The 18,259-nt window shown below is 38.7% G+C and overlaps 1 protein-coding gene across 3 annotated transcripts in view; it reads right to left on the bottom strand.

The window, feature by feature from the left end:
- The window catches only part of MED27 (mediator complex subunit 27), a 172,233-nt gene that overhangs the window by 95,164 nt on the left and 58,810 nt on the right, over positions 1–18,259 (bottom strand). For 2 of the 3 annotated variants that reach the window (XM_050926646.1, XM_050926647.1), the window contains exon 3: positions 15,920–16,050. In XM_050926646.1, coding sequence (XP_050782603.1) covers positions 15,920–16,050 — 131 coding nt within the window. Of the gene's footprint in view, positions 1–13,055; positions 13,258–15,919; positions 16,051–18,259 lie in introns of those variants that run through there. The other variant, XM_050926648.1, reaches the window with a different exon arrangement.

The following is an 18,259-nucleotide window of genomic DNA, read 5'->3' as shown; positions in this document are numbered from 1 at the left end:
AGGCCAAAGAGGTACTGGGGTTGCAGGGGGGAGCAAAACAGTAGATGGAGGCAGCAGGTCCCAACCCTTCTTGCCTGTGAATGAGTGGCTTTTACACTGCATCTGCCCCAGTGAACAGGGGCCTAGATAGTGACTGGCAGTAACCTTCTACTGAGGCGACATGGGGATAGTGGGTGGAGTTCCCCTGGGTGGGGAGACCCAGAAACCATGGGGGTACTGCCAGGGGGCAGCCCCCAAGAGAAAGGGGCACTGGGGTCTGGAAGGGAGACGGGGGCAGCGAAAGGTGTGAGCATCGGCCGACAGAGGGCACACCAGAGGATGAAAAGCTGAACAACCATTGGGAACGGCCCGTGGCGTTGAGTCTCGTACCCTTACACTAAGCAATAGCACTTTGCTAATTTGCACTAATGTATCAGGAGATCCATTGTGATTTACTGCATTTTACAAGTTAGCAAAAATACTACTTTATTTTTACTTTATAATACTGCATAACAACTAGTGATTGGCGATCCCGCAATATAACATACTAGCAAATACAAATTGTAAAACTCAGTTATTTTTATATGCATCTCACATCACACACAGATTTCATTAATTATTTTACAATAATGTGAGCCCTTCATTAACCTGCTGCCTGCTATGAAATAGTTGAAGAGTAGAGAGGCAATGCTAATATTTTGAGCAGGTTATAATATGCAGTGAAATTCTACGTATCTTAATAGAGTTTCTATATTTAATTGAACTAAAGAACTTCTAGCTCTCTAAGCCTTTTTGTCATATTTACAAATATAAATGACTATCATAGCAACATTTGGGGTTGAATAGTCAACCTTCTCTTTGGTCAATCCTGTGTTGATCATCCTGCTGGTTTTTTGTAATTGCCTTTTGTAAAAAATGTACAGTGTGCAATTCTTAAATGGGAGTAGAAAAAAATCAGCATTGTTCTGGAGTCACAAATAAAGATTATTACACAGACTCCTGCTGGGCAAAATACATCAACACATTATATTAGATCAAGATTTGAATAAAAAAATCATACTTCCTAAAGCTGCATAGAACAGCAAAGCAGAAAATTACTTCCTCTTTTCTTCCAGCCACTCATGAGGTGAGACAGACACTTGGGATCAACTTCCGAGCCAGCATATAGAAGGTTTAGGGAATTGCTCCCTTACAGAATCATTCATTGTGATAAGATTCCTATTTGGATCTTGCACCCTCCTTGGCAGTTCACTCAGCTCTGAATGGGATGTGGTGCATTCTCCTGAAGACATACACACAGATGCACATAGTAGGTGATGAGCACTGGGCTAAATCTTACCGCAGACATATAATAAATGACATTAATTTTTTTAAAACTGTACCTGGATGTTTTCAACACCTTCAAACAGAACGTGACTTCTCTGACAGTTAAAATATGAAAAAAGTTTACATTTTCTAAAGCAACTACTTGTTTCGTACCAGATGCCAAAAATGACTGTCCTCTCTCTCTAACACAATTCTAACATTCAAATGATTCTTTTCTGATTTTATTTTTTCAACCTTCAATAAAAAAATTCTCTCCTTTGGTTTGAGACTAAGCATTAGAAATGTTATGCAAAAAAGCTTGTATTTTTATTTCAGGAAAGTCAAGAGGAATTGAAATAATGCTTTCTAGAAGACGGATTCTTGAAATCTTAACTATGGATTGTCCTGACTCAATAATATGCAACTGAGTACATAAAAAAATCTACTGGTTCAGACTATTAGGAATTACCATATTTAATAATCATCAAATACTTAGTTTGCCACACATACATTTTGTTTTATGCCAGTACTCCGTATTATCCTAGTAAACATAATGCAGTTTTGTATATACAGTGTAGAAAACCAAGCTTGAAATAATGATATATCATTTCTGTCATGCTGTTATATGAGTTTGACTGAGTAATTGGCACATGGTCCAGAGTACATAGCGCTTTGGCTCTACATTACACCTGGGAAAGGTCGGGGAGGCAGAATTAATCTCAGAGTTCCCTGTATTGCAGAGTGTGCATTTCTTCTGTGTCCCTTGAAGAATGCAATATCCTCCCAGCCCTTTGCTGTCTCTCTTGATCCCCTTGGGGGTAAGACTACATCCAAAGAGCATACAAGAAGCTGTCTCCGTCTCCTTGCCCCCCATCCCATTCCCAATTCTCCGTTAGGTAAAGGCCACCACAATCCGGCTCTAAATCTCAGCTGAAAAGTGGACTGATACAGCCAAATTTTTGCCAGAATTTGGGTTTGTGGATTACCAGTGAAAATTAGATTTGATAGGATAACAACGATGTGACGGGTTTTCCCCCTGTAGATGCCACCTGATGTGGCTGAGATACACTGAGCCCTCCTGTTCTGCAGCCTGGCACCCTTTTTACATGTTTTGCTGAGCTATTTGCTATTAAACCTCCTCCAGCACACACACAGGCAGGGGCCACATCTAACTGCAGAATGACATAGACACTGAGATCAGCTCTGGGAAGACTCAGCTTAAGGGACTTGCCTCAGCACTAAGGTGTCCATCTCCTTGGGTACAGACCCAAAGGGATATTATGAAATCCGCCTCCTCTCTCAATGTAGAGGAAGATATGCACAGCCTCTTCCCTCCTCCCCACCTCCAACAAAAATTACGAATTGCACAAACTGGGTTATATTATAAACAAGAAATAAGTTTATTAACTATAAAAGGTAATTTTAAGTGAATTATAGAAGAATAACACAGAACAAAGCAGATTACTGAGCAGGTAAAACAAAATATGCCAGCTAAGCTCAATATACTTTAAAAATGGTTACAAAATGTAATTGCTTACCCTAAATGTTATTTTAGGCAGGTTGCAGTTTCACAGGATATCAGCATTGGAAGGAACCTCAGGAGGTCATCTAGTCCAACCCCCTGCTCAAAGCAGGGCCAATCCCCAGACAGATTTTTGCCCCAATCCCTAAATGGTCCCCCTCAAGGATTTGAACTCACAACCCTGGGTTTAGCAGGCCAATGCTCAAACCACTGAGCTATCCCTGCCCCCAGTTTCTGTAGCTTAGAGCTCCAGTTATATTTCTTTTCAGTACTGGACCTGTCTCATCTGGATCTTCCTCCTTAAACCTGCCCCTTCAGGTTTCTTTTAGCATCATTCTTCTTGGGCAGACATGCCATGGAGTAGAGCCTTGTCTGCCTCCTCCCCACCCTGAAATAAGGTTTACATAGGCAAGAATCCTTTGTTTCCCAAACTTGACAACCACCCCCCCATCCCTTTTAGTGAAAAGTTACAGAAGGTGCAAGATAATGTTTAGCATTAGATGACAAGACCACTGACTTAGGGCTTGTTACACTGGGCACTTTACAGCACTGCAACTTTCTCACTCAGGGGTGTGAAAAAACACCCCCCTGAGCACGTGCAGTTTCATGCTGTAAAGTTGCCAGTGTAAACAGTGCTATAGCCCTGGTAGCTCTGCCTTCGAGTGCTGGTAGCTACAACCCTGGTGGAGGTGTGGGTTTTTTAGAGTCACTTTAAGAACTCTCTCCCAGCGCTATGCTGCTACTACACAAGCCCATTAAAGCACAGTCACTGCAGTGCTTTAACATTGCCTATGAAGACGTGCCCTTAATAGTGCCAACAATTACGCCAGGAAGCCTCCCAGGAGGGAGAGAGATTAGTATCTTCACATCGTTGTTGTTTCCTTTTCGAATGGCCCATCAATCGAATGGCCAGTTTGTCTTGTGGTGTCTTCCCCAATACACACCCAGTTGTAATTGTTTTACATAGTCCATATTCCTAACTTTAGATACACAAAATGACATGAGTACAAGTGGTATAATCCCATTCAGTAAATCATATCCTTTCCGATGATATCTTACATGAGCCATCTTGCATAAAGTATGTCAGTTATGTCATATCTATAACATAAGCAATAATTTCATAAAGAATATGGAGTGTTATGTCAAAAACATGATACCTAAACTCAGAGGTCAGTGGATGGAGAAGCTTACTTGGTCACAAGGTAAGTCTACACAGCAAAGAAAAACCCACAGCTAGCCTGTTGCCAGTCAACTCGGACTTGCTGGGCTCAGACTACTGGCAGTTTCACTGCTTGCCAGCCTCAGATTCCTGGACTCTCCAGCCAAGCCCAGAAGTCTACAAGCAATGAACAGCCCCATAACTTGAGGCCCGCGAGCCTGAGTTCGCTGGCACAGGGCAGTTGGTGGGTTTTCTTTGCTGTGTAACATACCCACGGAGTCCTTATCAGCCAGTGCAAGACTGTTCCATATACAGTATATTTTTCTAATGTTTTGCAATTTTTTTAAACTGGAACACCTATTTTCTATTATTTCACATCTGTTCTTTAAAGGCATGTTATAGCCATCTAAAATCAAGGTAGGCCTTGACAAAAAAAATTAACACAGTCTTAACTGAAAAAGGATAGTCGATGACCTTCAGTCTCTGAGATCAAAAAACCAAACTCCTTCTGTCTCTCAGATGTCTCTACGTTGCACAAGTCATGGGTGTGATTTCAGAGTTAAACGATGAGTCTGAACCATAGTAGAAAAAACACTTGCATTTTATATGACAAACCAAGTACAGCTGATTTCAAAACTTACTCTCTTTACTGCGAAACAAAGTACCTTATTCTCATTCATAAGCTGAATTTTTTTAGTAAAAAGGAAGCACACCAGAGCGGGGTCAGCTTATGACCTGTACAGAGAGGGAGAGGTGGGACACAGCCCCTCTCCCCAACAGAGGGAGCAAGGAGAGGCAGCGCAGCCACAGAGCCAGAAGGGAAGAGGCGTGGTTTTCTAATAAGATCTGGTCCTGCTCTAGGAAAAAGTTTAAAACCTTTACCTAAGACAATTTGACAAAGTTGATTTCACAGGATAGGACCAAAGAATATAGAATTTACCTCAAAACTTAAATGCTCATTTCGTGGTTGCTAATGGCACTCAAAAATTGTCAGTACTAATTTCTACTTTACTTCATGAACTATCATAATGGTAGCTGTCTGCTTGTTAATAATTCTTTATTATATTTCAGCACTTGGAGAAGTATTCGCGTTAGTGACCCACTGTTCTCTGAGCAGGGTTAGCATATCATTATTGTGGTTTTCCTTTAAAGAAATAAAATATAACTTTCAAATGTAATTCTTGGATTCCCGTAATAAACGGAAGTACTCAACCACGTACATTTAATTACAAACCCTAATTTAGAGGGCCACCATCTCTAATCACTAAAACTATCTGTACATACCAGTGATATTTCCAAGATTTAACAAGTATGAAATCAATGACAAAGATACACTAGTGAAGGTATGTGTATATTAGCTTCTGACTACTGAAAGATGTAGATGTCAAATAAGCATGATCAGTGAGGAAATACCTTTGTTCCATTTGCACTGTAGTATACAGACTGGACAAAAGGCTGAAATTCCTGACTTTTTTCCCTGTCGTCTACGCCCCTCCCCCCCGAAAGGTCACATATATGGAATTACTCCTACATACATGCATGCCTACCAACTAGAAAGTCTATAGGACACATCAACATTTTAAACTCATAGTTCTGCTCTCTATGCATCCAGTGGTCAGACCTTTCTCTAGCCCAGTAAAAGCCTACAATGCCAATTCAAAACAGCCTTTCAGCCACTTTCAGCACTAAAACTTTTGTCGTTCAGGGGTGTTAACACCCCCCGAGCCAACAAAAGTTTTAGCACTGAAAAGCGCCAGTATAAACAGCACTTTATCGCTAGAGCAATAGCTACCCCCCGCTTTCAAGGGTGGGGGGTTTTTTAAATCGCCAGTAGGAAGCTCTCCCCTGGTGATAACACATGTCTACACTGCCCATGTCACAGCCATGGCTGCCCTGTACGTGAGTATGTAGACAATCTGGTACTCACAAAAGCCTGGGGAAACTAGAAATATTTCAGTCTATTTGTCAAAGCACTTGCAGATCTTATTTCAAAAGCAAGTGAAAAATATTTAACACAATTACTATTTTATTATAATGCTCTGATAAAAACGTGCAAACCCATTGGCTATAACAGCTCTCTTGGTGAAAGTAAAAGTATTTAACAAGTTATGAAGCAAAATAGTCAGCACAGAAATGGTTGCAGTCACTTTCTATTCAGGCTTCGGCAGAGTGTTTTTAGGAATACAATTACCAGAATTTTATCATGAAAGTGCACAATATTTTTTGAATACACATATATCAGCATGCCAATTAATGATTAATAAAGTGCCCTCATCCTATGGTACTGCACTGCAACTTACACAAAATAGCTCCACTCAACACCATCTTAAGGAATCTCTTTTAATTAGTTTACCAAAGAGATGAGAAAAAAGTTTGACATGATCCAACCATGGATACTCCATGAAGAGACCAATATTAGGTAATAACATAGCTACATAGTGCAAGATTTATATACTGAAACGTAACAAACCTTTCCATGTAAATCACTGCTGTCTTGGCACTATAAGTACCTAACTTTTAATCTTTTTCATATAAAAAAGATTATTTAGGAAGCACGAGAGTCACTGAATTGGAAGCAGTGCACATAGTCTTTTTACGGTTCTGGTTGCACTGACTTGCAAGGGTAAAGCTAAAGGAATATTGTGAGAAACTAAAACTGACTGAGGATATTAATTGAGCTCCTAGTATTGAAAGTTTATTGAAACTGATCTCTTCCTTATTAATGCATTCCCCTTCCATGTAAAAAAGTTATCTCTATGTTCCAGAATGCAGACAGTGCTTTAATCTTTAATTACAATCTCAACTTTTAACTCTTCTGGAGAGAAGTACAGACATAGGCTTGAGGATTATTTCTTTATGCATATCATCTCTCTGGTATTTAATGATATTGTCACTTATACAGCCCTGACAGTAGGGCAAAGCAGAACTTTAGAATTGTACAAGGAACTCTGGATGACTTTTCCAAACAGAAAGCACAAAGTTACTGCCACAGACTTCTAGCTCTTTCTTTCTTGAATAGTTTTAAAGTAAACCTTTCCAAAAGTTAAAATTTGAGACTAAACACCAGACTGCTCTTTATAGAATGATGTAATAAGTGTTGGAGTACCATTCATACTATTAGGGTTATGTAAGGGACTTCCATTATAAATGTCCCTTTCCCAAAGATTTATAAACTAACTGTCAATTAGCTGGGAATCTGAAATTATTGAGTTTGTCCGGAATTACTGGAAGTAATTTTGTGGACTTATAATTAAAACGTCAGACTTCATGATCATAATGGTCTCTTCTGGCCCTAAAAATAATGAAATGTTTACTGCTTGGACATTCTTTTGTACTCATTTTTAAAATAATATTCTGTTTTTTGAATACACAGAATGTTTTTGAATATATATGGAATAAGAAAAGATCAAGAGTGAGTACAGATTCTTGTACGACCCTTAACAGGCAAACTGACTTGCTCTTCCAAATATTTCTGTGGTACTTGTGGTGGACTGGCGGCACTCTACCCGACCACACTAGGTCTTTAATTGGAACAAAAAATTGCAGCACTGTAGACATCTCTAGACTATAACCATGCATTAAGAAAAAAAACATCCTTCCAAAAATTTACATATATCCTTTACCAAGGCCACTCTATGGGTGTAGGATAGAACTAGAGATGAGATGAGTTCTTTTCCCTCCAATGACACCCACTGCAAATAACCCAGATATTAAATCCAGAAACATGAACCAGTGCTTCCAAGACTGGGAGACCCAAGGAATAATACTCTGTTGGTGAGCTATTCAGTAAAGAAACTTTTCTGACTTATTAAGAGATCAAACTAATTTCACTTGACCCACTCTCTCTCTTGGTACCAGTACATTTTCTATTTAATGAGTCCTTTTCCTGTCCTGTTTCATACAAAGTGATTAAAGGCCTAAATTTAGATTCAGAGAAACTTTCACTCACTTAGTTCAGATGTTTTCTTTGTCAGTTTAGGAAATATATTGGTAGCATTTATATTCCAGTGTAAGCAAAAAGCCCTAAAGCAAAACAAAAAACAACAAAAAAAGATACCACACATCGAAACAACAACAAATAAAAAAACTTTACTCCTCATTTATACTCAGACCTTTCTGTCAATTGAACATGAGCCAGAGAGGTCTGAGCATAAAAACCTATTTTCCCAATACAATGAATGTCATAATGGAAGAACCCTAAACATACAAAGTGGTGAGAATCCACAACACTATACTAGAGAATAGTTTAAACTTTAGATACTGTTTCGTTCTAGGAAAAACTGAACTGAAGTACTGAAAAACCACTATCTATAAAGCTAAACAAACTATTGGGTCTAGTCTTTATTTGATACCGCCTAAAAAAATCCTCATTAATACTAGAGACCATCCTGTGTTTGCACAAAAGTAATACCTCCAAGAATAAAGAACAGTGAGCTCACTGTGGTTACCAACCCTGTTTCTCTCTTCACCATATCACAGTGTTTGATGCTGATCTTGTTTCTCAGCTGTGCAGTAACACATCTGATAGTCTGCTGTGCTCTCAGAAGGGCTGTGCTTGGCATGGAGCACCTTCCTAAGACTGCTTTCGCGTACTGGAAATCCCGCCGTAGCTATGACGTTGTTGGATTCCAGGAGTAGGGATCCTTGGAACCAATTTAATGAGTGAAAATTTACTTTCAACATATAATGCCAAAAGAAATAATACAAGAGTCACTGTTCCTGGTAGATTTTTAAAAACGAGTGTTGTGGTCCTGGTTTTCAAAGGTCCTGGGTACATCTAACTTCCATTGTCTTCATGGGGTTGAAGGTGTTTCAGCACCTCTGGAAATCAGGTCCTTAATTTCTTCAGCAGAAGGAAGGAAAAATACAAGAAGTTTGTTAAGTTAAATATGTCTCCAGTGGAACGAAGGAGAAATCCCGTTAGAACTGAAGGAGGGGAGAAAGAAGCACAGTCACTAGCTATGTATGAGAGGATAGCCGTGTTTATCTGGATCTGTAAAAGCAGCAAAGAGTCCTGCTTTTACAGATCAGACTAAGGTTGGTCTATAAGGTGCCACAAGACTCTTTGCTGCTATCACTCTAATCGTGTTTTCTTTTGTAGATCTCTACTATCAGAAGAGAAAGATGGACCACCATCATAACATTCTTCCCCCTCCCATTCAACTGCTAAAGAAATCTGCTACTTGAAAGCAACAACACTAGAGGGCTCTTGTCAAGACTCAACAATAACAGAGCAAAAGCAGTTACTTACCTGCACAGTAATTATTGTTCATTGAGATGTAGGTGTAGAGGTGTATACCACTCAGGGGTTCATACACCAAGCACATCAAACTCCGGTAACTGCTTAACAGCACCTGTCCAGCTGAAACTCATGCCTTTCAGGCCCACAGACCTTCCCATGGCTATATAAGGGCAGTGCCTCCCTGACCCACCTCTCTTCCTTCACACCAGAATCCAAGGCTAATGATGCCAATGTAGAAGGGGACGGTGGTGGAATATGCATCTTCACCCACATCTTGAACAGCAACAATTACAGTACAGTTAGTAAACATTTTTCTCCTTCAAGTTGTTGCAGATGTGTATTCCACTCAGGTGATTCAAAACCTGTAACTGGAGGAGTTGGGGCTCAGAGACTAACTCAAGAACGATTGTAAAACCACCTTCTTGAAGTAAAAGTATGTGCTGAAGACCAGATAGCTGCTCTGCAAATGTCTAATATAGAAACAGCACTGAGGAACGCAACCAAAGCGGATTTGGCTCTAGTTGAATGAGCTGCCAGTCTCTGAGGTGGTGTAGACTGAGGTACTCCACATGCTGCAGTACTGTAGGAAGTAATCCACCTAAAGACTGTGTGCATGGAAACTGACTAACCCTTTACTTGCTCTCCATAAGAGACACAATTGAGATAAATGACTAAACAGAGAATTGCCAAACACGGTCTCACATTCAGTACATGATGGAGCTGTTCCTCTGTATTAAATGCAGTTTAGGATAGAATATAGGTTAATATATGTTGGTTAAGGTGAAGCCGTGACACCACTTACACATAAATTTGGATGCCACCTTAGCACCATATTTATCCTTGAAAAATTCTGTATAGAGAGGTCCTGCCATGAGAGCCTGCAAACTCACTCACCACCTTTGAGGGGACTTATGGCTATGAGGAAAGCAGCCTTCCTGGCAAAGAAAGGACAGATAGCAGGTTACCAAGGGCTCAAACAGAAGACCCATGAGAGCAACTGGCACTGTATTAAGGGCCCAGAGTGGTGCTGTTTCTTTAATAGGAGGGAAGAGACAGATTAGCCCTTTAAAAAAATGTACTTACCTGGAATTTAGAAAAAAATGGATTTCACACACTTGAGTGGAATACGTATCTGCAACCACTCAAAAGAAGAACTGGCAACACTTATATGACACTTCATATAGTATGTAGCCTGCGTTTTAAGTTTAGGGATTCCTGAAAGTTTGTACACCCACATGTCCTTTCACATAAGAAATAAATGAGGGCTTTCGCTAAATAAATAGATGGTTTGTACCTCCTTTTAAAACAGACGAGAAAACCTTCAACTTCTGACAATACTCATCCACAGTCAAATTTATAGCCATATATATGTCATGCTGATGCCTCAATATGTACATCTTTCAAGAGTAATTAAGAGTAACCCATCCCAGTCCAAATTAATGTTGTCAAAAAGTATGAATAAATCTACCAGTTAATTCTGTTTTCCTTGCAATTGTTTGTTCCACTAGGAAAAAATATTTTAGATTACTATTTCTTTCTATTGGCAGTTTTCTAATGAATATTTATTCAAATAAATGGAATATTCTATATTTGAACCAGCTACATTTAGCTGCACTAGAGAGGCATATTCAGAAGCCTTTCTGCTATGCAGCTCAGAACTGAAAGGATTTAAAAGACTGAAGGCGTTATTGAGTAAACATGTTGTTGCTAGGCAAAAAAACATGTGTAATAGGTTCTGGTTGAAATGTAGCTTGCTAAAGTAGTTTAGAAACGCTATAATAGTTAGGCTATTTGTGATGTGCTGTAACACACTGTGCCACCATATCTGGGAGACTCAAGTTTTGAATTGCCAGCTTCACAAGGGAATGTAACTAATTGGATATAATTAGCCTTTGAGATACAATGCCAACATGAAAGGCCTTCAAAAAATTCTTTATCCATGTCACTATCCATCTTACTTCCTGAGCTGTAGGGTAGTATTTTCCTGGTATTCCTTTTCTGTCTGACACCGATTACTGCATCGGGATAGAACTGTACCTGAATTCATGAAACATCTGGTCCTCGCGCTCAGGAATGGCTCATTCAATTTTTCAACAGAGTTCTGAGGGAATCCAGACTGCCTAGAGCCTGACACCAAGCAATGGTCATTGCCTTGCTGAAACCTGGGAAAGACCTACACTTGCCTTTGAGCTGAAGACAATTTCACTTCTAAGCATTTACTTTAAAGGTCCTTGAGTATCTGCTTTTGCAAAGAATTTCACCATCTGTGGAAGGTATGCTGGCACCAGAGCAAGCTGGTTTTCATCGCAGTCATAGACTATGACTAGTACATGTGATCAAGTGCTGGCACTTAGAACTTGGAATCCAGTTTTTTTTAATCAAACATAAGCTGAAGACTGTTCAGTTTTCCTTGATCTGACCATGGCATACAATATGGTTTGGCACATGGGCCTTTTGGTGAAATTGTCTAGAACTGAACCAACTTGGTTAACATGTGCAGTGGCTCTGTTTTTGAGAAACTGCAATTTCTGTGTGCATATTGATGAGAGAACAAGGGCTTGGAGGCACCAGAAGAACGGCCTCCCGCAAGAATAAGTAATATCTCTAAGATTACTCAACTTATATTCAAATAACCTACCATATACCGGGTCTCACAATTTATGCAGATGACATATGCTTCGGCACTCAGTCACACTCCTTTGACATACTTAAGCATGTTCTGAATGCAGATCTGACGGATACAGCCAATTATTGTCATTGGAGGTGTCTGATACCAAATGGAATAAGACTGTGTCAAGTGTCTTACACATACATAATGCACAAGCGGGCAGAGAGCTGAACATAGTTCTCATTGGTCAGCGAATAAAGCGTAGTTCACGCCTGGTCCATCTAGGTGTCACATTGGAATGAACTCTTACATATTGTGACCATCTTACAAAGAAAGCAACTAAGGTCAAAATGTGCAACAACCTGCTCGGAAAATTGGACGGAACAACATGGGGCACCAACACCCAAACATTACGCACTTCAGCCTTGGCGCTCTGTTATTCAGTGGCGGATATTGCGCTCAAGTATAGGCTCGCTCATCTCATACAAAGATGACTGGTGTGCAATTTAATTCCACGATGCATGGACACTTAAATCTACTGCTCTACCATGGTTACTGGTTCTCTGCAATACTGCTCTGCCGAGTGTTCACAGAGAGGAAAGCGTTGCAAAACTCATGACGAAATTGTGTGATATGCCACATTTACCCTTAATTAAAGACTTGTTTAATCCACAACATGGTGGTCTGCCCTTGCATCATCAGTTGCGGACAAGTTTACTAGGTGAAGGATTTATGGTAGAGGATACATGGAGAGCTTCATTATCTGCAGAGAGAGTGACAAATAATTATCTTGTCTCGGACCCCATGCATCATCAACCCAGGTATGATTTACCACAAAGGCAATGGAGCCTTCCGAGCTAGTTTCATACTGGACATGGAATTTGTAGTGCTGTGGAATTCTGGTGGCATTTTAGTGACAGTCTACTATGTCAATGTGGGCAGCCATGACACACATTTTTGAGGACTGCAAAAATTACTCAACTTCCTGGAAGACTTCTTGCCTTGAACATCATTGATACGAATGTTGTGGCTTGGTTTAACCAGGTTGCATAAGCCCAATAAACTCAGCTGTGTTGCTGTGTGTTCCAACATGGACTTGCTTCCCTGAAACAACAAACTGAAGTGCAAAACTAGTTTTATCTCCCCTTGCACTAAGAAAAACTTTAGGCAATGCTACTGCTCTGAATAACATTTAAGTGTTACTGAATCCCTACAGACAATGCTACTAAAGACATGCAACTTAAATTAATATTTTTACTGAAACAAGAATATTTGTCAAAATAAAAAAAAGCTTATTTATTCAAATACACAATAGATACAAGATATCTGAATTTCCCCAGCATAAATAATAGCAAAGTGGTGGGAAGAATTCTACACTTCCTAAAATGCCTTTTCAAGGAAACATCTGGTTTGTGCTGAAGATTCTTCTCATACTGCTTCTGCTGTTATGAGGAATGAGGAAAAATGAGAAGGGAGAACTCATTATACCCATGAAATTGTAGCACAACTGGGACAACATAATCCATTTGTCACTCCATTTTTAAACTTTGAAGCAAGATATCAGATTAAGCATAACAATGGACAGTCAAATACAAAAACATCAGAAAGAACAAGCAGATCAAATATTGATTAATTAATGTAGCACAACATGTAGTCATCTTAATCCACGGAAATGCAATTATATGTTCACTATTAGAGAAACCAGAATTACTGCAGATTGTCTGCAATGGCACCACAGCATGTGGTTATACAATATGCATACAACAACTGAGGCATCCACTGATCTCCCGACATGCAACATATTTGAGTAAGCTTTTTTTCCCCTCTTTTTTTTTTAAAACTGAGAATATTTGACCACCTGGAAAGATAGCACAGAAAGGAAACTTTCTCACTCCAACTGGAAAATATTAATAATGTACCCTTTTACCTCAATAATCCTTCAACTGCTGCAATTTATTTTGCTGGCCCTGAATCACTAATCACAAGCAGGAAGGAATCTGAATAAGAGATGTTCCCAGGATGATATTGCTATGCCAGCAAGTTTACTGGGTGAGGGAATCACATTTTCAAACTGCAACTTTCAAATCAGACACCTCAAACTTTCCACAATTCTGTTCTCACCACTGGCCAAAGCAGTTAGACATCCAGCCGATGGGCCTGATCCAGCCCTCATGATGAATTTATGTGGTCCATGGGAAATATTTAGAATCTGCATATACCCAGCTTCCATTGGAGAGAAAAAAAGAAAAAAAAACTTTCTAATCCTCATGATTGAGAAGAAAACCTTTCAAACATGAATCAAGTATAACAGATGCAGTACTGTCTGAATCTGCAGACAGCCTGCAAGATGTGAACTTCCTGCCTACCAATAATCTCACTGGCATGTTGATTCTGAAACCCAATGATCCAAAGTGTAAACATTAACTTTTTCATTGCTTATTTTAGTGGCAGAATGGGGTAGAAGTGGGTAAACCTAAGGGTAAGACTAGGAATTGGAAGTTGATGCAGGAAGGAAATTCAGAAAGAAGAAACGAGAATTCACACAAGAACAGTGAAAAGAGAGAGAGAACAGAAAGGTTAATGAAGAAGGAAGAGGGGGGAAAAAAGGTGAGGTGGTAGAGAACAGAAATCTAGCTGATCCTTAAGGTGAGTATATTTTCCACTTGAGTGATGCTGACTGTGGCAATAAGGTATTGAACAAACAACAATAATATGACAGTAACTACAAGTTTAGTTACTACACTAAGGTTCTATTCTAAACATGATATACTCTGGTCACATTTTAAGGCTTTCCTCTGCAACCAAGGAGGTTAGAAATATGATTTAATTAAAAAAAAAAAAACAACAACAAGAAGCTGAGATTTTTCCATAAATCATAGGATTTCAGAAGCTGGGGCTATGAGGAAAAACAACAAATATCATAAGACTCACAATAAAATTGAGAGAATTGGCAACACAATACTCTAGCCCATGAACCATAATTAAAAATTGAATTTGTCTTTCTCTACCAAACAAATCTGACTCCTCTGCCAAAGAAATGCACACATTCAATGAAAGTCTACCCAAGTTACCACTGCAGTTTGAAGTCAATGCAGTTACATTGATATAACAGAGTGATATTTGGCCCTACATCATTTAATTTTGCTAAAGCAGCCTTTTTAACCATCCTGCTATTGATATATTGGTAAGGAGAAACAACAGTTGATAGATTTTTGAATTACTAGCTGTTTAAAGTTACTATACAAGGAGAAAACTCTGCTGATTGCACTTTGCTCTCATTTAATTTTATCTTAAGAAAGCTTGGATTACCTTTAGGTCCAGCACTGCCTCAGTGCCACTGACTCCAGTGACAAGAGAGAAGTAATACAATATTTATACATCAGTGGATCCTGTTCTATGTGAAAGGCAGCAGTACATTTTTACCAGCTACAAGGATGTTCAGGACCCGGAATAATCACTTAACACTTCATTTCCTACTATAATAATAATTTTCTTATACATAACTAAATATTTTAAACAGTTTACTCATTTATAAGACTAGTTGTGGGTGTCAGTGTTTCTGGCATCACAACACAGACTGCCTAGAGTGCTGTTGTCTATTTCCATAAACATTTTCTAGGTGTCCTCATAGTTGCTTGTCACCTGTAAAGGAGGTTTCAATCCAATGAAAAATTAACATATGGTGAACAGATGGACTAAGAAAAGGCATTTGTCAGGAAAGTACTAGCACCAAAGACTTTTTGGCTCCAGTCTTTTAGGACCTTCTGAAAAGACCTACTCAAATCTCCTAGTCACTGATCAGTTAATGAAGAATCTTGCTTCAATGTCAATCTGATCCTGCAAAAAATACTTTCAAGGCCAACTGGAAAGGAGAATTCCTGTAATTCAGATTTGTTGTTAGAGTCCAAAGTAACATTCAGTGAGACTGAGAGGCAGCAATACATTTTTTTCGTGATACCCATAGTCCCCATCCAGTTACTGGTCTCACTCCTCCACAGAGCAAGCCCATAGCAAAAGCCACTTAATATTAAAAGGTTTTATTATTAATTTAAAAATAATACACATAACACAATAAGAACTCTCTCAAAATGTTCCACTACTTACTGAGGTGGTAAAACAAGAGTTGTAGGTTGGGCTTTTGGTCTCCGTTTTGCAGATACTCCCATCTGGTTGGCAGAACGTTTCAAAGACTGTTGATTCAAAAGGCCAGACGCTAACCCTGCATGGTACTGCAACTAGAGAGCAAAGAGACAGTGAATTAAAAATCCTCCCATTTGCCCACACAACAGCTACTTGCTGCTAGTAAGACAGCAACTAATACTTTGCATTTTACAGCATCATCCATACAAGTACTTTATAAATATTAAATACAATTTACACTGTACAACAGGTCCATGAGGAAGGTAGATATTCCCATTTTATAGACAAGGAAACTAAGCCACAGAGGCTAAGTAACTTGACCAAGATAACAGCAGTTCTGCAAGTGAGCCAGTAACAGAATCAATATTTCCTGAAACCCAGTATTGTTCATAAAACCCTAGAACATCCTCTCTCTCTAACAACCAAGCATTCTGATTTTTTTTTAATTTGAAGTCACCATGCTAGTTTTATAGGAGGCTTTATCTACATGAATGACCTGTGACCAAAATTATAATTTCTGCTAGATTACTCTTTTAGTCTTGAAAGCAGAACCCACAATATGTTAAAAACTGTAGTGTTTAATAAGCTACAGATACAAACTAATTAAGGACAGTATGTTGCGTCCAAGTTGACCTAAATGCTATAGAGGCAGCCAATTTCTCTTAAATATTTATTTCAGATGCCAGGAAAACTGATCCCATAATCTGCTGCTCTATGCAAAATAAATTTGTGAACCTGGACATTTCAGAGACCCATACTAGAATAATAATAATAATAATAATAATAATAAAAAAAAAAAAAAAAAACCAACCCACAAACTAGATTCCAATGGTCTATAAATATAAGCACATTTTCACTGATAGTGCTCATTAATTCAAAGAAGTAATATTTTACTATATAAACAGATTTTTAATGAAGATATGACAACTATTTGTGAAAGAGTAACAAAATCAGACACAATAAACCAAGAGATTCAGGGATCCTTAAAAAAGAGGATCAGGAAACTGGCTACACTAGGAAAATCTCGTTTTTGTTTCAATTCCTTGCACCTGCTCAATTTGCAAATAAAAATGTAATCTGAAGTACCAGTCTTCTCCATGCATTTATTTTAGTTGACAGTGAAAGACCATATGTGAAGGACATATGTGAACCTGGAAGACCATTTTACTGGGCACATTCTTAGATAAACATACTGGTGTCCTTATGGTGAAACCAAATTATGAAAAGGATAAATTAACAATTTAACCTTAACAGTTCTTAAGTCATCCTGATCAATGAGTTCACCCTATCCCAGATTCTGAAGTAAAAAGCACCAGATATTTATTCAATGTTAGCCAAGTGGAATTCTTTCCACATCTGTAGCCCTGTATCAGTGTTTTGTCAAAGTGTCTACACATTTGTCTTGAAAAGGTCAGCTATTTTACAATTTAGGAAAACTAATCTCATGACCACCACATAAGAAAGTCATAGCTTCCTCAGCATAACCTAACAATGTTCAGAAAATAAAATCCATTTACACACCACTGTTCCACAGTATTGTGACTGAAAATGAAAGAAACAAAAACAATTGAAATGATCTCCTTGAAAATGGCTATAAAATGAATTACGCTATCCAGTGGGCCAATAAGACTTAAATGTTAGTGTTTAGAGCATCCATATTGCTTTTTTAACAGCTTCCTGATTTACTTGTTCGATTTGCCATGTGATTTATACAGCACTATGACACAGACAAAGATGTATAACAGTTTTAATAAAAGCAGAACTACTCTCAGCTAGGGAAAGGGAGGGGTATCATATTACTCTAACAACTCATCTTAGACCAATGAATTTTGCTCAAATTTGTTTTTCGCCTACAAATTTTTTAAATGGGAAATCAATGAACGAAAGGGACACAACAAGTTTGAAAGACAACGTTTCAAAACGTCAGGGGCTTAGTTTTTTATCTCCACTACCAGAATTTGCAATGAGTGCAAGATGCACAGTGTTTATGGAATTAAAGGGAAAGGCAGCTTGGCAGGAGACCTCTTCCTGGCTCTAGGAACATTGCCTTCCCTTTTCTTCATTGCATCTTATTATGATCAGTGCAAACTCAGCCATTTTGTCCTTGCTGACACTACTCTGGAAGAGTTATGCTCTCTGTGCAAAGTGGTACAACAGGTATTTTACCCAAATGGCATCATTTTGGCCACTTGCTCAAAAGACAGAGCAAAAATAGTACTATTACAGATGAATTATTAATATTACCATTTTAAAATGTAATACTATTCAGAGACCTTCTGGTGTATTTCACATTTAGGGGCCAGG

This window comes from Gopherus flavomarginatus, chromosome 17 (assembly GCF_025201925.1).
Source record: "Gopherus flavomarginatus isolate rGopFla2 chromosome 17, rGopFla2.mat.asm, whole genome shotgun sequence".
Taxonomy (NCBI): Eukaryota; Metazoa; Chordata; order Testudines; family Testudinidae; genus Gopherus; species Gopherus flavomarginatus.
The sequence above is the reverse complement of the archived record's forward strand: the minus strand, read 5'-3'. Positions and strand labels throughout refer to the sequence as shown.